The following is a 20,940-nucleotide window of genomic DNA, read 5'->3' on the forward strand; positions in this document are numbered from 1 at the left end:
GGCTTTCTTGTAAATTCATCTCAAGTCTGCCTCTCGCTTTATAATATAGATAGATAGATAGATAGATAGATTTTCATCTGTCTATATATATACATATATAACAAGAAGTATACCATACTACGCACGCCATTTCAATAAGTTTCAGTTTACTCATTAAAAGAATTTAATCATTTCATAATAATTTTAATATGTATAGATTCTTCAGCAATTATCGTAAAAGTATTTTCATTAAGTAAAGTATTAATTAAAGAATTGATTTTAAAAAATTATGAGATGAGAGGGAGAAATGGCAGTCGGGATTGAACGTGAGAGAGGTGAGAGAGAAGAGAGAAGAAGAGAGGGTTAATGGGTGAAAATTAAGGGAAGAGAGAGGAATGAGTAGTTAAGAGAAAAGGTTAAAATTACTAATACAGTCATAACTTCCTCAATATCTAACTGCCATTAAGTTTTTAATTTTATTTCTCATGGCCATTTTGAGATAACGAAAGTTACCATAATTGTCATCCTTTTCCCTTTTGTATATAAATAAAGCAGAACTGTGGTGGAGCCGATTAGATGCTCTCAGAACACCTAGATACTGAATAAAATTCTCTTGGATATTTTAGTTTTTTTTTTGGTTTTTAAACAAATTTTATATTGTTTAAAATATGCAAATATAGATTTAAAGGAATGCTCATTATTTCATGACTCTTTGAGATTTCTTTGAAAATGAATTTTAATAATTTTTGTTTAAAAAAAAATTGAAATATATAATATAGGCTTACATGAAGCTTGTCATTTTCTCGGTTTCTTGAGCTTTTTTTTAAATTTTAATATATAGATATAGATATAGATCATGAGAGTGATTATTATTATCTGAATTTTTTTATTCTTTTTATATGTTTATGACAAATAAAAGAAAATATGATTTTTTTGATATTTTTAACAAAAATGGTTTAATTGTTCTAAAAAAAACATATTTTATGAAAGGTTCGAACAAAACAATTCATGTAAGATTATATTTTCTTTTCAAAAAATAAATTAAATCATATTTTCATAGATATGATGTGTTTTCAGAAAATAATTTTTTGGCAGTTTCAATAAACAAAGTAGATCATATTTTCCATTGATATTCAAATTACTAAATGAAATTTTCTCAGTTTTTGAGCTTGTTCACCGATTTTTATACTTTTTAAAAAATATATGAATATATATTTATAGGGCCGCTCATTTATTTTCTTGATTTTTTTGCTTTTTTTTAAAACAAATATTTTTCTTATTAAAATTTTAAAAACATATAAAAATAAACATGAAAAATTAGATCATGTTCTATCCCTTATAACACACATGCTACAAGGCTAGTATATCTAAGAAAGCATAATTATGGTGAGCCCTTAGAATGCTTGAATCCTGAATCAAACTTTCTCAATTTTTTGAGTTTTTTTAAACAAAACTTTCAAACTATATAGATAAAGATTTGTATTTTCTCAATTTCTTGAGTATTTTACAATGAATTTCTTATTTCTTATTTTTTAAAACATTAAATATGGAGTTGTGAGGACATGTCAATTTTTTTTCTCATTTTTTAGTTTTTTTTGAAAAAAATTAATCTAAAATTTTTAAAACTATATAAATATAGATCTATAAAACTGTTCATTATTATGTCAATTTTTTTAAAATATTTTAGGAAAAACAAACCAAATATTTTGTATTTAAATACTTCTAAAAAGAATAATTTTTATTTTTAAAAAATAAAAATATTTTATGAATTGATCAAGATATATATATATATATATATATATTTATTTTTCAACACATAGAGATATAGATTTGTGGGACGGATCATTGTTTTCTCTATTTTTTTATTTTTTAATTTATTATGACAAATAACACAAAATATTATTTTTAAACATTTTTCATAAACATGATGTGGAGTTTTTTAAAATAAAATATTTAAGAAAAAGATCCAAAGAAAACAATTAATCTCACAATACATTATATTTGCTTTTCAAAAACAAATTAGGTCATATTTTTCGTAGATATGATTTTATATTTTTGCTTTGAAAAGACTAGATAAGATTGTGTTTTTTTTTTTAGATATCTGAATTTGAGGTATCAATATAACAGAACATTTTTGAAACTTTTTTACAAGATTTTATTATGTAAATAATATTTAATAAGTTTGAATTTTTATATTTAAGTTAAAAATTAATATCTAATCACATTAACATTTGTTATTGAAATATATATATTAATATATGTGATATATATTAAATTAATTTTGTACATGTTTATTTTGATAATATATGGTTGCATGGGTGATCTTTAATATAGCTTTTTACTTATTTTATTGATAAAATACGTTATTATCTATATTTAATATAATATATTTTTATTGATTGTAAATTAGAAAAGACATAACACAGAATAAAGTTGAAAAAAAGAAAAATGTATCCTTTCCATTCCATAGAACGCACGGTCTCCATGACTTAGTTATATGAATAGAATAATCATGACATTCTAAGAGAATCAGTTACTTGCAATACACAACGGCATCTACCGGCCACATCACTAGGCTGAGGTCAGGCTCAATATTCTTAGGCAATTCCAACTTTTTTATGCGTGAAGCTTGTTTGATGGATCACTATATAAATATACCTTCCTCTTTCACACAGATAGTATCGATCGATCTGGCCATTTAAGAGCGAAAGACAGCGTTGGTCATCTGTGTTCCTTAATCTCATTTAAGGTGAGTGAGTGAGTCGTACGTTCTGTTTCGTGTTGATGTTAGCTTGAGCAAGTACTGTCTTGAAGAAATGATGCAAGTACAGAGTTTTGGTTATTAAGATCAGTTCAATTTCACTAGGCTTATTAGTGGTTAGGCTCGTGTCTGATCCAAAAACTTGAACTAATCGGACACAGGTGAACCTAACACCACCCTCACGCTTAGCATGGATGTCGATGTGGGATTCTTGCTAATATCCGCTCTCACGTGTAGCGTGGTTAGAGTCAGGGTCAGCCAACTACTGGCCAAAGACTGATCCCATGCGTGAGTACGCTGTGTGTGCACGGGGGATACAGCGTGCTAAGTCTACTGGTGTCTCCAAAGATATGACGATACGACGTGCCAAGTCTATGAGTGTGTGTTGCTGGCATTGCGCCGCAGTACATTCAAGCAGTCCAACTAGACTCTTCATGATTGATTACCGGTTATAACAATCAGGGATAAGCGGAATAACTATGAAGTTTCTTTGTTTCCGAATAAGTTTAGAATTAATAAATATCAAACAATAAGAGATATATACCATTTTTGCAGGTAACCGAAAATGGGGCACAGAGATCTGTATGAGCCCATGTATCCCGTAGATGCAGCATTCCGTTCATCTCGTACAAACGAAGCTTATGTGTTCAAGGGGAACATGTACGTCCTGATTAACTACGCGCCTGGCACTCAAAATGATAAGGCCGTGAACCGACCGCTGCTCATCCGTGATGGGTTTCCGTCACTTGCAGACACGCCCTTTGGAGATGGAATAGATTGTGCGTTCGGGTCTCATTACAGGAATGAAGCATTCATCTTCAAGGGGGATCTATGCGCAGTGGTGAACTATGCACCGCACACTACAAACGACTGGATAGTTAAAGGACCCATGACCATCGCTTCGATGTTCCCATTCCTCAGAGGCACGGTGTTCGAAAAAGGCATAGATGCTGCATTCGAGTCATCGAGGGAATCTGAAGCTTACCTCTTCAGATCCGACCAGTATGCTCGTATAAATTACGGTTCTAGTCCGCACCTAATTACCATGCGTCTCATCGCTCAAGGCTTTCCAACTTTAAGGAACACCATCTTTGAGCATGGAATCGAGGCCGCATTTGCTTCGCACCGTTACAATGAGGCATACATATTCAACCTTTTTGAGTACGCACTCATCAACTTCGCACCAGGCACAACAAATGATTACATCATCGGTGGTGTGAAGCCGATTTACCCAAACTGGCCTTCTCTTGGTGGCTACGAACGTGAGCCTGCTCTAACATTTGCCGACGTCCTCTTCGGGGAAGACGTGGTAAGACATGATGAATCAGAGCTGCACAATCACCTTTCTCAATTTTCCTCTGCCCCTGAGCCTGATCCGTTATCTCCCGCTCTGGATATGTACCTATATGTTGTAAATGCTGAGGTTATACATTTTCTTGTTGGTACCGTATGTCCGATAATCTCAACAAAAATAAATTAGTTTTTCTTGACCGTTTCAACTCTGTTGTCTTAATTTTGTTGGGCAATGTTTTCTTCATTACAAGACATTGATACAGATTTAACACCGCCATTTTTTTTTGTATGATTTCGTCGTCGCAGTTATATCTTTATTTATACTAGCGTAATAGCACGTGCAACGCTGTACTCTTTTTTTTGGTTGCCCTAAGCAGATATTACATATAAGCTAAATCACTAATGTGAATAGACACTAAAGTACTTAAGATAACAAATAAAACGAAATATTCTAGCCACACTATCCTGTTAATTCCACTTTAAATTTTCTATTCACTTAATGTCCCGTTTGATACATGCAGTAATGGAATGGAATGGAGCGCTCTATCCTTTCACTCCATTTCTGTATATGTTGTTACTTTTAAGAGTTAGAAAAACCATTTCATTTGAAGGATATTTTTCTTTTAACTTGGTAGAATGTTCTTACCTTCAATAGATGTAATAAATGTTCATTGCACCATTTCTACTAAGGTTAGGATTGATTACAACTTAATTAAATAAATGCTTTAAAATTAGTTATAAGTTAGTTACATGGAAAGATGAATATAAGAGGAAAAGGAAGATGAAAGAAAATGGTCCAATCTAATTATTGAGTCAAAATCACTTAATGAGTAAAGAAAAAATTTGACTTAATGAAATAAGTCATTTTTCACTTATTGGTGCGTATTTTTCCTCACAAAACATATCTTTCATCCTTACCATTTCTTCTGTCTTCTTATACATTTCTTTCCTTAACCAATTTAAGCACTTAATTTATCAAACACCAATTAAGTTTATATAATCACATATTTTCTATTAATTTCTTATATATGAAAGGGTTTTTACCTCATATATCTCATGGTTTAAATTTTTTTCAAATCTATCATATATTTTAAGAAGTGTCAAATCTATCCCATGGCTTACATTTTTTTCCAAATCTATCATGCCGTTATGTCTTCGTCAACATTTAACGGTTTTGCCACTGTACCCTTTTTATCCGGGATAGATTTGAGAAAAAAAATTAAAACCATGGGATAGATTTGAGAAAAAAATTTAAACCATAGGATAGATTTGAAAAAAAAATTAAAACATAGGATAGATTTGGAGCCTATTAGCGTTTCATTAACGGAACATATAAAGCCGGAATAGATATGGAGAAAAAATATAAACCATGAGATATATTGGACAATTTTTAAAGCATATGATAAATTTGAAAGAACGGTTAAACCATTGAATATATGATGTAAAAATCCCAACATGAAAATATATTTATTTAGAATGATATCCGATAAAGTAAACTTTTCATGTTCTCAAATTCGAATAAAAAATCACTATTATATATTTTAATTTCTTATATATAACAATATATTTTTTTAGAAAGGTATTTTGGTAAATAAGTTCTTTTTCTTGAGTACACTCTTCATGCTCTCAAATTCAACTAAAACTCACTATTATATTTCCTATCAATTTCTTATGTATAAAAATATATTTATATAGAATGATATTTTGGTAAATAAGTTCTTTTCCTTAAGTACACTGTTCATGCTCTCAAATTCAACTAAAAAATCACTATTTTTTCCCGTACAAGTACATTTCACTATTTAAATATCCAATAGATAGTTTATCCAATATGGTGCATCTCAAGATATGGAAATACCACGGGCTGTGATATTATTACTTCCGAGGAAGTCTCCTCCCACGAACAGAAAGCCGTGGAAAAGTTTCAAAAGAAAAAAAATAAATGTCAAGATTTAACCAATCCTAACATAGACATGAGTTACCGCGAACTCATTCAGTCCAATAATCGGATACTATATAATCTATAAACTAGCCTTACAAATTTCGTCAAACAGAAGACGCAAGCAGGGTACACGAAAATAATATTGAATCATTGATGAAATCAAACTTCAATTTGTTTTAAAAAGGACAATGAAAGGACCAATTAAGAAGAGCCAACACAAGAGTGCTTCGCTAAAAGACATTTAATTTCATAAAGGAACTACTATAACGACACTAGTATCCCTGTTGTAATCCTTATTTCTAAGGATCTCCCTCCGGATGATTAGAAAATAAAACAAAAACTTGTTAGGTCGATAATTAAGTATAAAGAATCATCTTAATACAATTTTCACCCTTTAAGTTAAGCTGGAAACTTAAATAGAATCAGAAAATATGGTGGCACATTTATTTGAACTTTTAACCTCAAAATAATGTTCTAATAGTTGCATTGAGGTTTTTTTTTTTTTATCAAACAAAAGTAAATGGAAGAAGTGGCCTCTGTTGTTTAAGCAAACTGTAAGTGTTACTATACCGTCCCTTGAATCCTACATTAAGACCTAGCAACAAACCTGTAAAAAAATAAAAAAAATTACTGTCAGCGTATATAAGAGCATGCACAAAACTACCCTTGAATCATCATGTTACTAAAGATACGTCACAAACGAAACATCTATGCTCTTCCAATAGGATGGTTGCACATGTAATCAACAAAACAAGAAACTCGATCCAAGTAGAATTAAGCACTTTGAATTTCTCATGAAATTGAACAGTTCTCTTTCTTTCTTCTCCACTAAATAAAAAATCACATGACTGACAGCTGGCGAAAGTTTCTTTTATTTCTCTGAGATTGTTCATCATCTACATTTTGGTTCACTATCCGACAAGCAAAGAGTTAAGGTGGGAATCAAGTCAAAGGAAATTTTCTGATAAAAAATGCAGCGTCAGCAACTTAATGCATAGAGAAGTGAAGTTATCGTATGAAATGCTAAATTAAATTCATCAGCATATCACGTTAAAGAAGTGTCCCTTATAGATCAGTAATAAGGCTCATGATAAAATTGTTGATCACGTACAACTGACCACAACATTGTTTGAAAATCGACCAAACTTCTCTAAATAAAAATAGTTGATGTGAAGCTCACAAGATAAATAGTACCATAAATAGTGTTACCAGACAAAGCTAATAGGAAGGTGGGGCATTGCAATACAGGATCTATTACGGATAAAATGTCCATTTGTAATTCCGATTATGGTTACTGGTCAAAACAAACAATACAGTAAGTATTATGCATATAATAGGTCCGTAATGGAATTTCCATTCACACGAACCATAGTTTTCCTTTTCGGTGACTAGCAGCACTATATATCCTCCCAATTCGGAAGCTCCAAGCGCGTCTTTGAGGTCAAGCTCACAATTAAATACGGGACGAGGGGCATTTTCGACTTGTGAGATGAAATGCACTAATATGGAGGTAATGTCTCCGAGGACCAATGCATCTCACAAAAAATTTAATCTGATTAAGGAAAGCTGCGTTTGGACTTAGTTGGAAAAACTTTTATGTCGTCATAAATGTATAGCAACAAGAGATAGTCCCGGCGCAAGAATAACCGCATCCGTCATAAGCTGTACTTTGTTCTTCACCATGGTGAGTTTTCTAAGGTATAATTGCGCTTATAAAACGTATCAAGGTATGAACATGGTTGGAGACTTTAAGAACCGCAACAGCAGAGGTGCGCATATTGTTCTATGGGCAGATAGTGTCTCTGCACCTTAAGTTGATTATATATATATATATATATATATATATATATTGTGAAATCACAGATATCTTCAGTTTATTGGGCAAGACCAATTCTGCTCGGATGTCGATTTGAACGTGGTGGACTATGCCCGAATAAGCTAGTCCAACCCAGGATCTAATTGGATTTGATAAAATCATCCAAGCCCAACCCATTACCTCCCAAAACCAATCCATAGTTATAAGCCCTGCAAGCACCCATTTTCGGCCGCGCTTGGTCAGCTACAGCAAGTCCATAAGACGCATTATCAGTATGAGAGCGGACCCAAACAGAAGGGAAGTGCAAATGGACAACATCAAAGACTGTTCTCAAGACATATCATAAAAGTCCTCGAGTGCTATCTTTAAGCATTTCTTATGTTCGGTGCCACTTTTAAAATCAATACGGTGGTCGGCAATAGTTTTCTCCGAGTTTGCACTCAAGAAAAACAATTTCCCAAAGTAGCTTGTAATTCTCGGAGATTTTTATTTCAAAACTCGACTATCCGTAGTTTTCTTGGTTTCCGCATTTTTGTATAATAGAGCAAAGGGCTCGGGACCGGCGAACTCATATCCTTGCGTAACGAAAAATACACATCAAGGGGTTGTTTTTTGAAAAAAGAATTTCCTCAATCTTTATGGATGGGGGCATGAAAGGACTATTAATTTTTCCACGTACAAAATTCTCGATCAAAATTTTAGCCAAAATATTTTTCGGCATTTTTGCGAAAATTTCAAACCAAATTTGACTGGAAAATACTCTCGAAACGGTCCGGAACAGAATTTTTAAATATCCTAGTCAAAAAGTATTTTTCAAGATTTTGTAAATTTTGAGACCAAATTAAATTGGAAAATACACTCTGAGCAGACTGAAAATGGATTTTTTAATCATTTAATTGAGATGCCGTAAAAAGATGATTAATATTTTGGAATACAATTTTTTTTCGGCCGAAATTTTAATCAAAGAATATTTTCCGGGATTTTCTAAAATATTTTTTGTCCAAATTATACCGGAAAATTCACTAGAACTGGACCGAAAATGCATTTTTTAAAATTTTTACTCCTCAGGGGCAAAATGGTAATTTCGTAATGGGAACACGTGGCAGCAGCGGGGGTGGGCGAAGGACCGTACTGTTCATAGCTTTTCTTTTTGCTCCAGTACCCCTCATCTTTATGTCACTTGCTCCGCTGCCCCGGATTATTTTCCACGGTGCCCCCAGCTCTTCCGTCGTTTCTCCGATGCCCCCATATTAATTGCTCTTCTGCCCCTAAATATCTAATGCGCTGGTTTTTCTCCCCAGAACTCTTTCCCGCATCTCATAGATGCCCGCGGCGAGCATCGGAGTTGCCGCGTCGTTCTTTTCGGCCGTAGAACTTCGTTTTATGCTTCAAAATACCCTTCCAGCCTTTATCCTCTATAAATTGAAGGTCCTTTTCATTTTTAGGGAATTTTTGCATTTCCATGCGCTGGAACCCTTGCAAGAGAGACCCAAAATCACTATATTCTGCGTAGTGCTAGTGTAGAGGAGTATGAAATATTGAAGGAGATTAATTCGTTTCCAACCCGATGCCCGATTCTTCCGAAAGCTTGAACGAAAGGTAGTGAAGGGGACTCCAACACCACTGTCCAGCCTAGGGATCCGAGCTTTCTAGCTCAATCTCGAGGTGATTTCTTCTCCCTTTCTTCATTTCCCGCACTATAATATACATATATATATACTTAAAAACTGCACTTTACATTAGTGTCTTTACATTCCGAGTTCATTTACCCCGCTTTCTTCTTCTTTTATGCCTTTTCTCGGTTTACCACTCCCCATTGAGACCCTCGATACTGTTACTCGGTAAAGCAGGGAGGTCGGGAGTGACTCGAGATTTTTCGTTTACGTTAACTACGCAGTTATTTACATAAATATCTATATTGTACATATATATATATATATATATATTTATATGGTGTGCTCTTATATATTTATACGATCTTTATAGCTATGTTGTCCATTTTATGTTTGATTTTGCCCTTTTAATCTTGCTTATTAGAGCAGACTTAGGATTAACCGGTTAGCGGCATGATTAAGCGACCCAATCTTGACTAAATTTTCTTCTCTTTTGTGATGAGTCTCGGCCACCCACTGTTTTTCATTAAAAAAATCATTAATCGTCTTTGGGTCACGCAACAAGAGAAATGAGAGTCTATATGTGTGCAAATGTTTGGTAACATGAAATTGGATTTCGAAAATGGATTAATGTTGACACTTGGCGTAATGAACGAAATGTTTATGTCTGTGTGCATGAGGAATGGGATTAGAAATTTAATTTGATAATTTCCTTCTACTGGACTTGGGATGATGATACATGCTCTCTGTTGCGTTGGTATAAATATGGTCTAGTGGGATCCAAGATTAAACAAGGTCTCGGTGGTGTCAATTAGGATCGAATTAGAAAAGAAAGGGATTAAATGCTCTTGTATTGATTCGGCCATTAGGGGTTTGAATCGTAATTTGATTAATTGCTCACCCGACCTTAAGAATAAAAAGAGCCAACTTGATTTGCATGCTAGCTTCGGCTATTAGGGTCGACTTGCTAGATAAATTCGAGATTGTTAGGTTAAGTGCGAAATTGCATGATTCTTCTTCTCTAACTTTCTGCTACATATAGGATTGCATGTTTAATTTCAGTTTGTTCATTTAATTCGTTTAATTACTTGAGAGGCCCTTTGTGACGTTATTCAATTTCGGTCAAGGGGGTCAACGTGGCTAAAGTTCGGATGAGTCAATTTGAGTGTAATTAGATGGAATGGCGAAAGGCAGGTCACGGCCACTAGGATTTTTGCCCGAAATTAATTAAATCGTCTCATTTTGGTCTCAGGAAATTGAAATTGATAGGTCGGTGCTTTATTTTCAAAGTGGCTGAATCTATGCTTGTGTCCCTAAGTGTTTAATTGAGTCCAATTGGTTAATTTGAGTTTCAATTTCATTAATCACATATATCGGACTCTAATTCATGGGATTTGGGAACTAAACACCCACTTAGACTAGTGTCCTAGGATAAATTGAAAGATCCAAGTGATCTTGAGCGTTTAGGACTCTTAGAGTCGGTAAGTAATTCGTCTAAGCCTCATCTGGCTGAAATGGACGTTAAACAATTTGGGTGTTCAATTTATGTGATCACATTGTCTAATCAAGAATGAAACCGGCTACTCACTTCAAGTCGACACTTAATTATACGATTTTGGGGTAATTCACTCACTCAATGTGTCTTAGGATTTAATTTGAAGGTCTCATGACCTTGTGGGTTCTAGATTCCTTTAGAATTTTTGGGTTAAATTTAATAATCACTTACACTTATTCAAAAAAATACAAATTGGAAAAAAAAATGAAAAGACAGGATAATTAACGTAGATTTTTTTAAGTTAGGGGCCCTAGGTCTATTTTCATTTTTGGGCTTTAGGCCCACTTGGTCCATGTGATGGAAGAGTTGGGCCAAGCAAGGCCCACTCGGCCCAGTGGTGATGTGGTGAATGAATATGTGAATGAATATGTGAATGAATGCATGTATACGGACCGAATGTGCGCCCTTCATTTACTTGTAAGTATACGGGCCGAATGTGAGCCTTTCATTTACTTGTAAATTTCATACTTGTATACACGTATATATACGACTAAGACCTAGACTCATAGGTTGAACAACTAGGCTTCAAATTCTAAAATGCACAAGTTAGAAAACTTAACCGGTGGAAGGGTACTGATTTCGGGCAAGACTATTGCTTGTGAGCAATATGATTGTAATAAGGTCCCTGAATTTGGGTCACTAGTTCAAACACCAACAAATAAATTCCTAGGAGGTTAGTATCTTGACCCCTTAGTAGATTAGTAGGTGGCTTGCCGGCCTATGAAAACGGTAAGTGGCGGCTCCAACCAAACCTGTCCCAAGTAAGGGTGTAAACAAGAGGAGACATTCGCGAACGGCTCAGGTTCGTCTCGATAAAAGCTCGAATTCAACTCGTTCTTATAAATCTTGAGCTTGGCCTGGCTCAAGCTCTCCATTTAAACGAGTCGAGTCGAGCTCAATGGTATTCGGCTCATGAAGTTTACGAGCCTAAACGAACTTTTTTATTTATAATATGTAAATATATATATATATATATATATATTCTTATAAGTTATATATGTATATATTATGAGGCTCATGTTCGTCAAACAAAAAAATTACAAGGCCTATCCACACCACATAATAAGGGTTGAATCCATTATCCTCTCTCCTTCTCTAGGTCAGGCCATTGATCTAAACGAGCCTAAACGAGCTGAGTTTTAGCCTTTGCCTGTGCCAACGAGCCGAGCTCAAGCTTGACTGCTTAGGCTTGCACGAGCCCAGGCCCGAGCTCGAGCCTTCGAGTTGACAGGTGAGCCAAGCTTGAGCCTACTATATTCGGACTCTGCTCGGCTCGTTTACACCCTAAGTTCCAAGCAAGTTGGACTAACTCACTAACCCTCGGGTATGAGAAATCTCCCCGACCCTAATAAAGCCGCTTAGCGGGCGAAGACCCTAGCGACAAGCCCATGTGGAAGTTTTCTTTGGTTTGTAGTTAAAAGCATGAGAAAACGAACTCAACAGACGAGAAAAGTCAGGACAAGAAGAAAAAGAAGAAGAAAGATAAGCAAATCATTTTTTTTTTGTTGGATAAAAAGTCTAAGTTGGGTTATCAGTTCACTGTGGTTACCTCAACTAAGAGAACATAACTATCACAGAATATTCCTTTTGCCATTGTTCGCTAAGACTTTAGCCCAATTTGATCACCGCAGCCCCACCAACACACTAATGAATTAAGTCCAAGGCCCATTGGATCAAACATTATGGGCCGGCCTTAGTGAGGTTCGAACTCGTAATGTTCAAGTGGAATGCTTGGATCTTAACCACTATATCACCGTGCTGGTGGGTGATAAACAAATCACGTTAATTTAGTGAACTGAGCGCCACTCCTCTCCTCCCCTTTATTTGTACTTTTTATCTTGACACCAAGAAAGTCATGAGGCATTTTATTGGACTAAAAATTAAGCGTTGAAAATCAATTGTTGAATGTTTTAAGTTTTTAATGAAATGAGTTGTTGTTTTAGTAATCGTAAATCTAGCTTGGTGAAAGAAGTATAAAGTTATGTTTGGTAATGCCGGAATGGAACGGAAATGAATGAAATGGATTTTATAATGTTAAATATAATTTTATTAAGAGAAAAAGTTTTTTGTTTTCAAATTGAACTCGAAGATATGGATGAATGTGTAGTTAAAAAGGAAGAATTTATATTTATCAACATTTTAATTTATACATATGTTTAAATATATGAACCTAAAGAAAATGCATCGTACTTGAATAAAAGTTAGTCGAAACGAAGAAATGATTATTAGTTAAAATTTTTAAAAAAGCACCATTCCATCAAATTGGAGAAAAAAGATCTCTCTAACAGAATGCTCTTTTAATTCATTGGAAAACATTGAAAAAAATGAAGAAAATGATAAAATATCTGTTTCACTTCATTCCTTTCGATTCCGGTGTACTAAACATAACAATTACTTGTGAAATGTCGTTCGGTATTCTACTATCTAATGCCACAATTTCTTTTTCAACTTTTTACCATATTAGTCCTTTTTTTTTTTGTATTTTGGCTAAAAAAGTACTAAAATTTGAAAACCTAAGAGGCAGAGGACGATTTTGAGCGATGATGGCTCCGACGTTACCAACATTCCCCTCCACTTTAGTAGCTTTCTTTCACTGTTCATGAGAGCAAATGGGACCAATTTGTATTTAGATAATAAATATAGGAGTACTGTTCCAAAGATAGAGAAATTAAGGATAAACTAAGTGATTTAAGGAAAAAAATAACTGGAAGTGCTTTTTTTAATTTTTGTTGTTAAATAGAATATGCTTTAATAGTGTTGAAAGCTCAGTTTCTGTCGTCACATAAAACCTTATATTTGGTTGAATTTTAATTTCACACTTGTGATTGGTTATATTCTTTTCTCTTTTTTTTAGTGTTTTCAATGGGTCTTGATTTAATTCTGTCGAATTGAAGCGACATAACTTGTAAAATCAGTATGTTTTATTGAATTTATATTATTAATATTTAGCAATTCCTTCTCTCTCTCCTATCCCCTCCCACCTCTCTCATATTTTTCTTTCATTTTTGAAGTCTCGAGCCCAAGACCTCCTACCCCCCATTCGCCCACCCCTCAAGCCATTTCCTTAACCGTTGAGCTAATTGCATTGTGCTTGTCATTTCCCTATACTTAATTATATTTATGTTACTTGTCTTCATATTTTCATTTTTAAAAACCAAAAACTTGTAATATTAACAAATTTGCACTGATAATATATACATTTAATAATAAACTAGCCATTTCATTCACACGTTGCACGCGATTGCTTATCATAGTATAAATTTGTATATTTTTATTATAAAGTGTCTTTGAAAATATTAATTAGTTTATAGTTATAGAATTAACTCTTTGATAATTGTCAAAATAACAATAAATAAAATTGTTAAATTTATCATATATACATAAGAAACTATATCATTTATTTAAAAAGTATTAATTATATATTTTACAGATAAGATTAATAAAAGTATGAACAACATTAATTTGATTAAAATTAAGTTAATAATTAAACCTTTCAGTTTCTATTTCAATATCGATATCGTGGAAGATATTTGGATATATATCTTTTGTATATAAATAAATCACTCGTAACTCACTGAAAATTAAATCATTAATAGAATTTACATGTTTCAACTGTAAGTAAATTTAATAAAAATGAAAATGAAAATTATTCCATTCATTTTACGGACATTTAGAGAAATCAATTCTCTTAACTGACGTGGGTTGGTTAAAGCGGTTCGGTGTTTATTCCGCTTAAATAAGTTCTCGGATTCAAGCCCTTGTGAATGCAAAACATTGATGCTAGGAGAGCTTTACCTTATAGTAGGCCGACCCGGCTTGACTAACTAAGTTAGGGCCCAATTGAGTTTCCAGATACCAAGGTTAACACCGAAAAATATCAATTCTCATAGCATCATTTTTATTCCTAAGTATAATAAATATTGATACAAAACATATAATAGTTATTGAATATTCCAAAACTCCTTACAATTACAATTAATTTTGCAAGTAATTACTCACCCAAAAAGTTTTTAAAAAGTATTTCAACATCCTTTTTGAACTAAATAATCCAATTACGATTTCAAGAGTATATTAGCATTTGTAGAATTTGAAAATGAAAAAAGAAACTAATTCTGATTAATCGAATTTGAAAAGATATATATTTTTAAATCATATGAATTCTTAGAGTAATTTACTTGTATGATTTTTTTCTAAGGTCCTTTGCGATTTCAATAATGTAAGTAAAACTGTGTGGAAAGTTTTGAAAAATATTTCAATATCCTTTTTAAACTAGAAAATTGAATTTGATTTCAAGCATATGTCTAAGCTCGTGAAATTAAAAATTTCAAATAAAAATGAATTACTCGTAATTCACTGAAAAGTAAATCACTCGTAGAATTTAAATGTTTCAAATATAAGTAAATATAATAAACATAGAAACTAAATTTATTCCCTTCGTTTTATGAACTTCTAAAGAGATCAATTCTTTGTAGCATCATTTTTATTTCTGTGTAATTAATGTTAGTGTCAATAACAAAAAAAAGCACAAACTTTTCACATTCTAATAATTCTAGCACAAATTTTTTCCTAAACCTAAAAATGTTTAAGTTTTCGATTTGATAATAATTCTAGCATGGGGTCAAATTTTTCATTAATTTGGACAGAATCGAGACAACAGAGAGAGTCGACGACCCCAACGGGGGGTGGTAGCCGGAATCGAGGCCCCTACCCTCCGAGAGAACCCTCAAATTGGGGATTCTCTTGATTCCGACTGGTGGAGCCACGATTCCAGCCATCCACCCCACCATACGGGCCCGATTGGGGTTGCCGGCATCCTCCCCCCAGATTAGGGTAGCCGGCGCCATCTGTAGCATCGATTCTATCCAAATTAATGAAAAAATTTGATGCCATGCTATAATTATTATCAAATTGAAATTTTGTGCATTTTTAGGTTTTACTAGGATTGTTAAAATGTGAAAAGTTTGTAATTTTTTTATTTGTTATTAACCCTTAATATTAATACAAACCATGTAATGGTTATTGAATATTTCAAAACTCCTTACAATTTCTATTTTGTAAGTAATTACTTGCATGAAAAATTTTCAAAAGGTATTTCAACATCGTTTTTTAACTAAATAATCTAATTACGATTTCAAGAGTATAATTAAGCATTTGTAGAAATGAAAAATGAAAAAAAGAAACCAATTCTAATTAATCAAATTTGAAAAGATATATTTATTTCTAAATTGTACGAATTCTTAGATTAATTTACTTGTATTATTTTTTCTAAGGTCCTCACGATTTCAATAATGCAAGTAAAATTACTTGTGTGAAAATTTTTGAAAAATATTTCAATATCCTTTGTAAATTGAAAAATTAAATTTCATTTCCAGAATATTTCAATATTCTTTTTGAAAAATATTTCAATATCCTTTTTAATAAATAAATTCATAAGCATCACTTTCAATTTCTAAGTGAATTTAATATTAACATAAAACTTGAAATAGCCTTTAAGTATTCCAATTACGATTTCAAGAATGTGATCAACTATTTGTAACATTGGAAATTGAAAAAGAAAATAATTTAATTACTTGAATTTGAAAAGATGATATTTATTTATAAATTATACTAATTCTTCAATCAATTTATTTGTATTATATTTTTTTTAATCTTTGAGTTTATTTGATATTGGCAATTTTTTTTTAGATTTTCTAATCAATATCGATTTACTTGTTAAACTGAATATTGAAAAATCAAAATAATTTATAAATTGAATTTACAAAATTATATCTATTATTGCACTAATTTTGAAACCCATCAATTCTTTTATTAAAGAGGGTATAGAAGATGCCACGTGGAGATCAATTTGTTTGCATTAATAAGAGTTGAGAAGATACCTCGTGGCGGGATTTAGAGAAGTCAAAAGTGACACATGACAGATTCTGGCGAAATCAAGAGTAGCACTTGGCGAAACTACATTCATTCTCTCCCTTCGTATTGGCATTATATATTTATATAGATTCGACATTATTTATCTATATAATTAATGTGATATTTAATTGAAAATAATCACATAGTCTATTTGACATATCTAAATAGATTTTAATGTAATATAATCGAGAATTTATAGACTCTCCCTTACTAGTTCGTACATGCTTTCCACTACTATTTATTTTGAGGTTTTATTTCTAATACTATTTATTTCGTTCATTTTTTTTGTTTTTAACTTTTAATGTGAAATATTAAAATAGTAAGTAACTATAAAATACATTTATTTATGACTCGCGTTTCGAACCTAAACATTATATTTATATACTTATATCTATATATATTATTTCAAAAACTCAAAATTTTAAATATTCAAATTAATTAATTTCATATTTACTTTAAATATTTAACACTTTCAATCCTAAATTAAATTAATTTTGTGTTTAACTTACAATATAATATTCTCTTCAAGAAATATAATTTATATGTGATATATATCACTACAATTATTAATTTTCTCATTGATATCAATTCCCTCGGTAATCCCAGCATTTTTTGTAGTGTTTTTGAGGAACTTCTTTTTGATGAATGTGATTGATTATACTCTTATATACCGTTTCCTATATCTTCTTTCTTTTTTAAAATGAATTATTACAAATTAATATTGGGTAAATGAAAAAAGAAAAGAATCATTTTCCACTGATCTATCTATCTATCTATACTATCTCATCTCTAATTCTTTCCACCAATACTTAGAAACGATTTGTCAACATAGTGTGCCCTCATATATTAAAATTTCAAATCCATCTTAGGTTTAATAGAAAATCCTACTGTTTAATTAATTAACGATGCTATGACAAATAAATAAATGAATAAATAAATAATTAACGTTGCTAATTACTAAAGCAATGAAGCGTATTATTTGATATATATGATATTTTGTGGAATGGATGATAAGATGTTGGCATACATTAATGGTTTTTTCAAGTAAGTGGAATTTCTTATTGCTTTATCCTCTAAGGCTCATATCAGCATAGTGAAATTTTTTAGATGTTACAATTATTTCATTAAAAAAACTAACATTGTTAGAGAGTGATGTTATGACTATCTAATATAAGAGGTTAATCCATTTATACGCGGCTTGATTTAGTTATTCAATACTCAATGACGATCTCTTATTAGCAAAAGAAGAGAAATCTTATATCTTATATTATTATTTAAGTAAAACTACATTTTGTAATCGCTGCAATTTTTTCTCAAGTTAAACTTTATTGTATTCACAAAAACCAAAATTTCTTCTATTTTCAAGGAAGATGTCAAAAATAATTATAAATAATCCACTACTCTAGTAGCTCAAAAATCTCTTCCATTATCTCATCTACTATCCATTTTGAAAAATCAGCAAGTTCAAAAAGAGATATGAAAGAAGGGTGAATTTTATAAAATAAGCAATCTTGGGTTTACACAAAACTACGTAAGCAATCTCGCATGCGCGAAGTATACTGTTAATGGCTAATTCCAAAATGATCTTTATAGTTTTAAAACAGATGAATATGGAAGAATAGAAAGTTTCATTGATAAATATAAGATTGAAAATATTCTTAATTTCTGGTTGATGGTATATTCACTACATTGGAACCCCTTTTAGTGAACGGGTCGTTCTTATAAAGGAAAAATTAGCAGTTTTATTTATTTATTTTTCTTATCCTCTACAAGGCTTATGAGCCTCTTAATTATAATAAAAGAGAAAGTATATAATTTTAGGGCTAATTTTACTAAAATATTAATTTGTAGTTCAATATTATAGAAATCATGGAATAATGAAAAGTCTCATTCATAAAAAATAAGATTAAGAATATTCTTATTATATAGCAGGTTGGCAGTAGTGTATGTCACTATATTGGACCTCCTTTTGGTTTTTAGTAAATGCTGTCTATTTAAATAAAAGAAAATTTTAGTAGTAAAGCGTGTGGAGTGCACAAAATTAAATTGGATAACTAGGGTGCAGCGTGGGGATCGGAAAAATTTTTCATCAATTTTTTAATTTATGATAATAGTTCCTGTGATAATCAATATAGACTAATGGTAAACTATTTATATTTTAAGAATTTATGAACTCTCAAGTAAATTATCCAAATTTCTCAAAAAATTGTGCTAATTAATATTTCATACAGTATAGCTAACATTTCCCCGTTAATCTTAATTTAAATTTTTAATAATTTTAATTAATAAAAACTATGATGGTAATATATAGGCATTGAGTGGCTAGCCAATTTTAACTGGCAAACTTTACTTGCATATATTCTCCGGTCAATTAATTGTGAAGCTGAGATTATCGAATGTATTGATTCGGCAAGCAACGACGTTTTACCAAAAGCTGAGGTTCTCAAATGAAGCTCTCACATCCCGCTCTTTAACTTTTATATATTATATATAGATTCCATTCAAAGAAAATAATTTAATTATTATTTGGTAAGAAAGGTAATATCATTGAGGCTTCTCCAACTATCTGTAGTAACTTGTTGCACTTGTGTGTGTGTATATATATACACACATCTACATGTAAGTACTTAACCCATCCTAATAAATAGGGAAATGAAAGGAAAAAGAATTCACCCATTTACACTATATTTGGATTAGAGTAAGAGGAGGGGAGGCGAGGGGAGGGGAGGGATTCAAAATCCTCAGTTTGGCATTGTAAAATTTTAAGATGGAGAGGAAAATGGGTGCATTCATCTTCCTTTTGAGTAAAATGCAATTAGCCCCAATCTTTGAGGTTAGTTGTACAGTGCTCCCAGCCTTTGAAAAATTGCATTATACCCCAAACCTATGTAAAAATAAGTATAGTGCACCCTCTGTCCAGCTTCCGGCCACTTTCCCGGCAAAAGTAAATCACATGCATATCATGTGACCTTTTTAAAGGGTAAAAAAGTCCATAGCAATTGATTGAATTGAATATAAAATTAAATAAAGACAAAGCTAAATTAGATTGAGTGTGTTGGTTTCACAAACAATGATAGAATGCATCCGAATAATCCTAAAGAAATAATATGTCTATTCGAGGATAAATTTAATTCTGCGTTCATTTTACAATTATCACATGGCTGATACAACTCCATCGACAGAGCACACCTAGTTCTTTGAAGCTAAGGGTACTGCAGAAACATGAAAAGCACTTGTCCAAGAAAAAAAAAATCAATCTGGTGAATGATTCATTGCAATTTCAATTTGTAGCTTTTTCCACCGAACATAAACTTCACCCAAAGTAATAGAGAGAGAAGAAAGAGTGCAGAAGATTGCATTGGAGGATCCATCCATGGACACTTAGTGATGTTGCCTTTCACTAGAGCAATCATCGGCAACACGGACTCCGCTCAGCTTTGGAATGGAGGAGGAGAGAACTCAAGACTCATTGAAAGTGTTCGCTCCGTCTATTTTGAATTGACATATCATGGTTTCCTTCTCAATTTCTAACTCATTGCCAACTACTGTTTTACTCGCTAGGTAGGTGGAGGTGGATATCCAGTAGGTGGAGGTTGAGGTTGAAAGAAAATTATACTGAAAACGTCGCGGAAGCGGAATAAACGATAAATTAAAATCTCATTCATTCAAACATGTAGTATCGATATCCAGAATCTTAGTCCGAATGTGTGGTATCACTTTGCCACGATTAAACAATGCTAACTCGACAATCCTATTAGGGTTTATCGAAAAATACCTCATTTGCAAAATCCCGCAAGACAGTCAGGTAATCGCCTTCTTGAATAATCTCCCGAAGCCACCCAAGTGTTCGGCCTCTAGCTCATCCACACAAATGCATCTTCGCCAAGGGTTGTTCCTCCTCGACTCGAACTAGTCTCCACGAGTCGCACAAACGATCGGACTACGCTCTCGAGCAAAAGTATAATGGGCAGTGAATTCCATGTGCAACGGGTGGCGAACGGGAAAACAATTTCTTCGATCGGCCATGAGGAAAGGATGGCACGGGCTGATTTCTGATTCAGCCGTGTGCCTTAC

The 20,940-nt window shown here is 32.4% G+C and overlaps 1 protein-coding gene across 3 annotated transcripts; it reads left to right on the forward strand.

Annotated features, from left to right (window-relative positions):
- The first annotated feature begins 2,649 nt into the window (after positions 1-2,649).
- On the forward strand, positions 2,650-4,325 carry LOC116195176 (albumin-2-like). 3 transcript variants are annotated; one of them, XM_031524167.1, is made up of 2 exons: positions 2,650-2,728; positions 3,296-4,325. In XM_031524167.1, the coding sequence occupies exon 2, from the start codon at positions 3,306-3,308 to the stop codon at positions 4,218-4,220; it is 915 nt and encodes a 304-aa protein (XP_031380027.1). In that variant the 5' UTR covers positions 2,650-2,728; positions 3,296-3,305; the 3' UTR covers positions 4,221-4,325. The 3 variants fall into 3 exon arrangements, with proteins under 3 accessions (XP_031380027.1, XP_031380039.1, XP_031380034.1); XM_031524179.1 differs by having other exon boundaries at positions 2,665-2,728; positions 2,978-4,325; XM_031524174.1 differs by having other exon boundaries at positions 2,696-2,728; positions 2,902-4,325.
- The last annotated feature ends 16,615 nt before the right edge of the window (positions 4,326-20,940 follow it).

This window comes from Punica granatum, chromosome 1, assembly GCF_007655135.1.
Source record: "Punica granatum isolate Tunisia-2019 chromosome 1, ASM765513v2, whole genome shotgun sequence".
NCBI classification, from domain to species: domain Eukaryota; kingdom Viridiplantae; phylum Streptophyta; class Magnoliopsida; order Myrtales; family Lythraceae; genus Punica; species Punica granatum.

Coding starts and splice junctions, on each gene's coding strand:
- LOC116195176 (XM_031524167.1), top strand. CDS start 3,306: ATGGGGCACAGAGATCTGTATGAGCCCATGTATCCCGTAGATGCAGCA.